This window comes from Seriola dumerili, unplaced genomic scaffold (genome assembly GCF_002260705.1).
Source record: "Seriola dumerili isolate Sdu_G_001 unplaced genomic scaffold, Sdu_1.0 BDQW01000193.1, whole genome shotgun sequence".
Lineage (NCBI taxonomy): Eukaryota > Metazoa > Chordata > Actinopteri > Carangiformes > Carangidae > Seriola > Seriola dumerili.
Window position 1 is genome coordinate 1,746,093 of NW_019174448.1, and position 9,671 is coordinate 1,755,763.

Sequence of the window (9,671 nt, forward strand, 5' to 3'; positions counted from 1 at the left end):
TTGTCATTTTTATGCCTTAATATACTACAACGTTTAATGCCATACCATACTATGATGTTTTTATGACATTTTGTGCTTTAATATACTATGATCTTTTTTTGACATTTTATGCCATACTATACTATGACGTTTTCTGACATTTTATGCCGTACTATACTATGACGTTTTTTGTCATTTTTATGCCTTAATATACTATGACGTTTAATGCCATACCATACTATGATGTTTTTATGACATTTTGTGCCTTAATATACTATGATGTTTTTTTGACATTTTATGCCATACTATACTATGACGTTTAATGCCATACCATACTACAATTTTTTTTTACGACATTTTGTGCCTTAATATACTATGACGTTTTTTGTCATTTTTATGCCTTAATATACTATGACGTTTAATGCCATACCATACTATGATGTTTTTATGACATTTTGTGCCTTAATATACTATGATGTTTTTTTGACATTTTATGCCATACTATACTATGACGTTTAATGCCATACCATACTACAATTTTTTTTACGACATTTTGTGCATTAATATACTATGACATTTTTTGACATTTTATGTCATACTATACTTTGACGTTTTTTGTCATTTTTATGCCTTAATATACTATGACGTTTAATGCCATACGATACTATGATGTTTTTATGACATTTTGTGCCTTAATATACTACGATGTTTTTAATACATTTTGTGTCTTGATATACTATGATGTTCTTATGACATTTTATGCCATACTATACTATGATGTTTTTTTGACATTTTATGCCTTACCATACTGTTANCCACATGGTAAGAGTTTCTTCCAGGGTGTCAGATTCTCTGTGCAAACAATCTCTCGTGGGAGGGTGGCATAGCGAAGGAAGCGGTGGTCCGTCACTTCAAGTTCAACACAAAAAAACAAAAATCAGTCTATTTGACGCAATGCATCCTGGACAGTAACTACAGTATGATGTTTTTTTGACATTTTATGCCATACTATACTATGACGTTTAATGCCATACCATACTACAATTTTTTTTACGACATTTTGTGTCTTAATATACTATGACATTTTTTGACATTTTATGTCATACTATACTTTGACGTTTTTTGTCATTTTTATGCCTTAATATACTATGACGTTTAATGCCATACCATACTATGATGTTTTTATGACATTTTGTGCCTTAATATACTACGATGTTTTTAATACATTTTGTGTCTTGATATACTATGATGTTCTTATGACATTTTATGCCATACTATACTATGATGTTTTTTTGACATTTTATGCCTTACCATACTGTTAGGTTTTTATGACATTTTATGCCTAAATATACCAAGATGTTTTATTCATTTTTATGACTCACTATACTATGATTTTTTTTGTCATTTTTATGCCTTGCTATACTATGACGTTTAATGCCTTACCATACTGTGATGTTTTTATGACATTTTATGTGTTAATATATTATCTTGGTTTTTTGACATTTTATGCCTTACTATACTATGACGTTTTTTGGAATTTTTATGCCTTTCCATACTATGGTGTTTGATGCCTTGTCATACTATGACGTTTTTATGACCTTTTATGCCTCAATATAACATGACATTTTTTGACATTTTTATATCTTACTATACTGTGACGGTCTTTGACACTTTTATGCCTCACTATACTCACACCTTTCAATGCCTAACTATAGTATGACTTTTTATGCCTTACTATACTAGACTGTTATGTTCCCGGTGTGCAGGGGTTGAGGGAAGTAACAATGAATATGGGCAAAATGAACTGGGCAAAATAGAAAGAAACAGGACAACAGATTCAGTCCAAAAAATAAGTAATTTAATTCAGAAAAGACAAGCAATCCACAACAGAAAACTCACAGTAATACCTGGTAACTTAAATCACTAATTGACCACTATAGACAAACCAAATAACAAATAACCACTAGATAAGATCAATATCAGTGTAGATAACTACTATAAATCCAGCTGCTGGACGGCACTCTGGCACTGGCCCAGCCTCCTCAATCTGCCTTTTTATCTAGCTCTTGATTGGTGATCAGGGATAGCTGTGCCGAGTCAGCTGGCAGTGAAAATAGTAGGCCAGAGGGCAGACCAGCACACATACACATCACTACGGCACGTGACAATGACATTTTATGCCTAACTATACCATGACGTTTTAATGACATTTTACACATTATAGCATGACTTTTTATGCATTAATATATTATGACATTTTTTATGCCTTACTATATTATGATTTTTAATGCCTTACTATACTATGACAATGTAATGCCTTACTATAGTATGAAATTTTATGCCTTACTCTAACTTAACTTTTTATGCCTTACTATACTATTTTTCTCTTGCCTACATCATATATCAAGAAAAATTCCCAAAAATATTTTCCTCAAATATAAAGATGCTACTTTTTTCTGTTATATATCATTGCACGTTAAATATCATTAGGTTTTTGTCAGCCAAGACATTTTAAGAGCTCTATGAAACTTGACCCTGAATAGTTCATCATACAGTACTCTTTAAATCAGTTAGATTATTACTCTAAATGAATCAACAATAAAAATCATTATTTATAATATATTTATTGTTATAATAATTAGTTAACACCTAATACCTTTAGCACAAGCTTATAGAGTTGCATTTATGGTGTTACATACAGATTTATAAGGTCATGTTAGGCGCCCTCACTCCGCACAGTGAAGTGGTGACTCCATTTCCTTATGAATCAACACCATTGTTGCCAGAATCAATAATCCTATAAAATCCGAAGAGTACCAGACATCAGAGAGCACAGCTGTGAGCTGTGGACATGAGATCATATGACTCCATCTTTGCCCTACATGTTAAACCAGCCTTTGGGATTAAGAGTACAGCAGAGGCCTCATTTAGCACTCTGAATACCAAAATTTTGTATTTGGTACCTTGAGTTGGAATATTTATAAATCAATTCAAATCGAAGGTAAACCAATTGCAGAAATTATTTTGTGACCAATTCCATCATCTATAACAGCTAAAAATACTATGTGGTGACTTAGATCCCCAAATTTGTCAAGGAAGGGTTCAGTTATCAATGAGCCTCCATTAGTGCTGATGTCTGAGTGAGGAGTCTTTAAAGTTAGTAACAAGATCAATAGTGGTGACTGATATGTAGGTTTCACAGCTATAAAATAGTGTTTTACCATATAATTAGTTACTGTTTAACAGGGACAATGCACAATACATTTATTGTTACAGATAAAGGAGCAGGCCATCAGTGATTGATTAACTGTCACAATTTCCTGAAGCCTTGGGGTGTTAAATGTCAAGTTATGTCTGACCAACAATCCAAAACCCAAAGACTTTCAAATTAATATTGATTTTCTTATTAAAAAAAAAAAAAAAAAAAAAAAAAAAAAAAAAACTCAAAGCTATTAATTGATATTTAAATAGATGCAGATGAAGTTTCTGTCGCTCAACTAATTGTTGTCTACAGAACAGTAATAATATACATCAAACCTCATCTATAAAGTTATTTACTTAAAGAATCTTCACAGAAGTCCAAACACCAAACTAGTGTTTCACAACTTTTAATTGATCACAGTAAAAGTAGAAAAAAAAAATCATTTACAATGACCGAAGCAAGTGTTAACGAATCACTCACCAAGTAGCATAAACATATTTACAAAGAATAAACACTAAACTAAAATATTTTCAGACATAATAAAGTGGCATAAAACCAGCCAAAACACAATGGCGCCATTTCCCTAAAAACAACAGTGTTTCTCTTCATAAAAACGTCGCAGAATCCCCTGTCAATGTGTCGATCCGACCAAAGCTTCCTCCCTCGTCTCCAGACGGACTATTGCAATAAGAACACTATGGTGCTACAAAGTGGAGCTGTGCAAATGTTAGACTAGAGGATAACTGGCTGCTGTCGCTATTCCACAGTGGTTCTTCCTGTCTTTGGCCATGTAGATATAGCCTTTGTCTCCCCACTTTTCGCTCCAGCTGAAAGGAGACAAACAGATCAGGAAAACATTTAATTTGATTTGCTCCCTTTGTTATAGAATTACAGTGGATGCAGTGTAGAGCATTAAACCTAACAGCAGGAAGCAGCTGGAAACGAGCTTTAGATAGAAGTCTTATTTACATTACATGTATTGTAATACTTCTTATGTAACAATGTTTATCAGTATTCCTGTAAAAGAAAATAAGTAAAAAATAAAAGTTGATTTTAGACATTTTAATACAAAGATCTGGAATTCCGACTCTTTTAGGACTTCGCAGTCCCTTAGAAAAACTTTTGAAAATGGAAACACTATTGGAAATACAAATATATAGAAAAGAAATTAGAACTAAACCCCATCTAATTATTGCAGTGTGTGGCATTTGCACAGACTTCAACATTTCTATTTCAAACAGCCGATTTTAATGTTATTTTACTGACCTGTTCTTGACGATCCAGTATTTCTTGCCGTCCACATCTTCTCCCTCGAAGCCATAACCCACCACGAGCACACCGTGGTCCAGCTCCTCACTGCTGCAGTCCTTCTCATAGTAGATTCCTATAACACCCAAACATCCAGTCAGCCACAAGTTCAACCTGCAGTAGCTGATTTCTTTTTTTCCCCCAGTCACTTGGTTGTGAACAACACTGTCATATCACCACATTTTGGGTTGATATGTTGAACCCGTCAGCAAACCGTTGCTTATTTACGCATGTAGCAGTTACAGAACAGCATCATCAGTCATTTTGAGTCATGTGTGTGTCCACCTAATGACTGTAAGTCCAGGATTCACTCTTTCAACTCTGATTTATGTCTCCAACTCCTGAGGAAAAATTTCTGGCTCTTTAGCTGCTAAATGCTCCACTGTGTCTGTCTGCTCTGGTGCTGCTCTGTATCACTACTAATACATTTGTCAGTATAAAAACATTGATTATAGCCACTTTAAATAAAATTATAAATCGTGTGGAATACAAGCAATTTAAATCTCAATCTAACAGCTAATTTATGCAGATCCATCCATCACTTTTCCTTGTACATTTTCACAAAACCAAGAACTGACCTGATTGGTAGAACTGGAAAGACTCGTGACCGGCATCGATGGCGACAGACACGGGTCCCACGGCGGCCACGGCCTTCATCAGAGCGCGCTCCTTGCCGCTGGGAATGTCGACGAAGCCGGTGTCATTGGCAGAGTTGTATTTGGGGTCGTAGTGGCACGGCTGGTCGTCCTGGAAGAAGAGAAGATGGTGGACAGGATGTTATGGTGCTGACACAGACCTCTAGGTTCAAAATATACTGATCATCATTTCCTGTAGAAACAACTTTTAAAAAAAAGGGGCACTAAGATCAATAAAGGTGACGGTGAGGAGCTTTTTCAAGTGTGTTCAAGAACATTTAAGGCCTTTAAATTTGATTTTCCAGACATTTTAAGACATATCCACCAGACTTCCTCCATGAGATACATACTGTTCCCAGGTAAGGGTAAGACTCCTCAGAGTCCAGGCCTTGGTTGTCCTTGACATACTGGAAGGCCTGGTCCATCAGACCACCATTGCAGCCCTCGTTGCCCTCGGGTCCGGAACACTCCACTAGGTTCTGTTCGCTCAGTGACACCAGTGTGCCGGTTTTCCTGAACTGCTGACCCTCCAGAGCTCCAGTGGTGCTGAAAGCCCAGCAAGAGCCACACTGACCCTGGAGAGAGCGAGAGAGCGAGATTTTTAATTACTGTTTGATATTTTTACTTTCTCTTGGTTTTGAGTCTCTTTCTGATGTCGGTCATTTTGTTGCTGTTATTCTCTACTTGCATAACCCTGCACTGCAGAGTTGAAACAGTCAATTAAATCAATCACCGGAGAGCTAATCTAACTATTTTGATAGTGTGACTGGAAGTACTACTACTTCCAGTCTGTCAAATGTTCGTGATCTTAGCTTCCTATGATTGTAAAGTGAACATCTTTGGGCTTCAGAGTGCTGGTCAGACAAATAATTTTAAGACAACATCTTGATAGACAGAAACAGAAGAAAGCAGTGCAGAGTTTCCTATGATTTGCTGGTTTATGACTTTTCACTGAGAATCCAGAATTCAACCTGATCTTCACCTTTACACAGTCTGTCTGGTATTTGTCCTGACAAATCTGCAAGACTGATTATTAGTCATTTTGTTGTTTGCATAAAACTGAATATTAGTTATGAGGTTAGTTTTTTTTTTTTTTAAGCTTTCTTCTTTCCCCCTTACTGTCATCTTTTTATTCTTATGTTTTGTCTTTTAATATGCTTTTATGGTACCCTGCTCTTGTTATTGCACTTTATGTCCAGAGTTAGAAATTAGGTTATACTGTATGCTGAACTCCAGCACGTTGACCTAATGTATAGGACCGTGTTAGCGCCACCCTGGCCTTGTTTAAAGTGGGCCGGTCGGACTGGTTTCAGATTACAGCGTGTTAACGTATGCCGAGGGGGTGGAGAAGACAAACTGCACAGCCAGGCAGAAGGAGGAGGAGGAGGAGGAGTGTGTGTGAAGCACATAGATAACAAAAACAACTCACAGCTGGCCATCTTATCTGCCTGTTCAAGCAACACATTTACTTCAGTGGACAGTGTGCCCTTGTTACTTCTTATAATTACATTTGTGACAACACAAATGTCGTGGGTTGCACATTACATCATCATGTTTACCAAGTTTCTGCAACAGCTGATATGGGGCCACAACTTTCTATGTCCTTGATGCCAACGTGGCTCTTAAAATAGGAGCTTGTCGTTTACAGTTTACAGTGTTGCAACCTGAGTGTCTTTCATTGTGACAACAAATGAGCTGCTTCACTGATTCACTGTGATTCCAGCAGAACGACTGATCCTGATAGAGACCGAGCCTTTTACTTTCATTAAAATTAATGTGTGACACTAAGGGCTAATTGGTTGTTTGTGTGCTTTTCATGGTTTCTGAAAAATCTATTTCACACGCCAGTTATTCACAAGTGCTCGTGTAAATTGCTATAAATCCTTGAAAATGTCCTTAATATATGTTTTTGTGTAGGATACAAAGGGTTCACCAAGAACAAAAACATGTTCAACCAGACCCTGACAGCTCATACCAGGTGTGGCGGCGAGGGAGCCCTGAGGCTACACGGCACACGAGCAAACAGAGCGGAAAAATCACGTTACCTGGTCCTTAACGGGAGTGACGTATCCCTTCTCCCTCCAGTCCACAGCACGTGGGGCCTCCAGGAAGTTGGGCTCCATGAACAGGGACCCCTTGAACTTTCTCTCTGTTTTGTGCTTGTAGCCGTTCATGATCTGCCTGAACTCCTCGTGAGTCTGTGGAAAGACAAAGTGAAGTGACTGAGTGACACTGACAATGTGAATTAGACAGCACCATACACAAACAAGAAAACAAGAAGACAAAATGTGATGAGCAGCTGTGCTTTGGGATTATAAAATGGTTTTCATGTGTGTTTTTAGCTGCAGCTGTTGATCTAACCTCAGTTCAGTGCTAAAGCAGCTCAATTCTTAGCAATTGTTGACTCGTTTGTGGCATGCCCCAGATTTATACATACCTTGTCTGCACTACATGTAGCTCTATCTGATCTCATTTTACATTTATTTCCTGACCTTGTACCTCCATGCCTCAAGTGATATTAAATCTATTTTTTGTTGTCATTCCTTTCTTTCCCAGGATGTTCACAATGTTTTCTGACAGAATAAACTCAAATAAAATCACCGCTTTCATCCTTTGACATGTTTTCAATCATATGCCAGCTGTATCAAATCCATTCTCCTTCGCTTTCTTTGGTTTCCAAAGAACCAAGATAAGTGTTTCCTGCTGAGAAATGGTTCTTTGTGTACAAAGTGTGGTCTCACCATGTCTCCAAAGTGGTTCATGCCCAGGCGGTAGGGGTGTGTGCCCATGGAGTGCTCCAAGTTGTGCAGCTCGATCTTCTTCAAGTTTTTCTCCCATATCATTCTCCTCCAGCCCTCCTCTTTCTACAGAAAACAATCACTATTAAGACTTTCTTTTCCCCACTGGAAGTGGCAGACCGAAACAGCTTGCTAGAAAGAAAAAAAAAAGCATCACCTCATGGTATTTTTTACCATGCCAGCTCTTCCACAGGTCCCAGTGCTCATCCAGCTGTGCATCCAGAGTAGGGGCTGAGAGGACTGCGCTTAGGCACACTGCCAACACAGCAAGAGGCAGCATTGTGGCTTCCTACTGGAAAAACAACAAGAAAGCATAATAAGTTAGGCCACAACTTCCAAAGAAGCAGGTTAATCACTGATGGAGGCCTGGAGCTCTGACAATGACGAAGCAAAAAAAAGACTCCACTACAAAAGACATCTATTATTTTCTCAGGAAAAGACGCAACTCATGGTCATTTACCATCGAAATTCATTATCACATGTTCCACCATCGTGATGCTTGTCATGCATCCAGAGGCAGTACACTTTGTTCACTCGGACTCGTACTGAAATGGGATCCGCATTAACGCTGCATTACACATTCCCGACGGCACAGTCATTTCCCGTCTGTTCGGCCCAAGGCAGGGACACTAGTCAGGCCAAATAACCAATAAAATACCGGGGGATCTGGATAATAACACAATGTTGACTGTGTGCGGGGGGGGGGATGGTTGTATTGATTGTTTTAAGGCTGTTCTCCTGCAAACTGGAGAGCGGAAACTTGGCCAGATCCCAACCATAAACTGAGCCTGTTTTTGTTTTGTGCAGAGTCACGGGACCCGAGCTGAGAAAAGCCTGGACATCGAAACTACGACCAGGAAAACGAAATTAAAACCAAAACTTTAACCGGTAGCAACCAGATAGAGATATATTCAACGTAATCCGCTAGAGGCCGAAGTCGTCGTTTTTCCTACTTAATTTAAACCGTGGGAAAAAAACAAGCAATGGCTGCTCCTCGTCAGAGAGAGGCAGACGACGACAAAGGCAGCCGAAAGAAACAAGATGGCAAAAGCTAGTAGATCATAATAAATATATCGATGTTTCTGACTGAAAAAATAGAATAGCGTTGAGAAATCGGCTTAATCAAAAAAAATTTGAATGGACTCTGTGATGTTTTTTAAATCTGGGCACAAATGACGAAAAAAAAACCCCATAGAAACAAACATTCATCGGTATTTTCTGCTCTTTATCGTGAATTTAGGCGTCGAGCTTCGATATTTAGGTATAAAATAGGCAGGAAGAAATGAATAATGTTAAAACTTACTGTAAATACTTTGTTGTCGTAGATGAAGAAGGAGAAAATAGCCTCCTTCGACCGAGGTACACAAAGTTTATAAAGGCCTGAGTGGCAGCTGAATAACGTCCCACCGAGCTCCCTGATTGGTTCATTCCTTGTTTATTCCCAGTGAGGCCCCGCCCCCGATATAATCGTCATCGTGGAAGCACGTGATCCCCCCCCTTCAGGAGTGGTGTTGAGAAGAGGACAGTGTTGTTTTTTTCTGCGCAGGATTGTAGCAGCTAAAACAGAGAAAATAAGCATTTTTATTTACTGTGGGTCGTTTGTTTCGACTTGTTTAATGTTAAGAATCCTCTAATAGATTCATAGTGCCTTACAATCCTGCTCAGTACTCATTATTAATTATTATTAATACTCATTATTGGTAATCAAATTAGCCTATTAGCTAAAGCAAAAACACTTACTCAGAAAAG

General features: G+C 38.0%; 1 protein-coding gene across 1 annotated transcript; it reads right to left on the bottom strand.

The window, feature by feature from the left end:
- Window positions 1–3,571: 3,571 nt before the first annotated feature.
- On the bottom strand, window positions 3,572–9,323 carry ctsl (cathepsin L). The gene is made up of 8 exons (XM_022753752.1): window positions 9,226–9,323; window positions 8,080–8,214; window positions 7,866–7,988; window positions 7,170–7,322; window positions 5,475–5,699; window positions 5,068–5,236; window positions 4,448–4,565; window positions 3,572–4,008 (listed from the first exon to the last, which is right to left on the bottom strand). Exons 2-8 carry the CDS (start codon window positions 8,200–8,202, stop codon window positions 3,909–3,911), a joined length of 1,011 nt encoding a protein of 336 aa, XP_022609473.1. The 5' UTR covers window positions 8,203–8,214; window positions 9,226–9,323; the 3' UTR covers window positions 3,572–3,908.
- Between the last annotated feature and the right edge of the window lie 348 nt (window positions 9,324–9,671).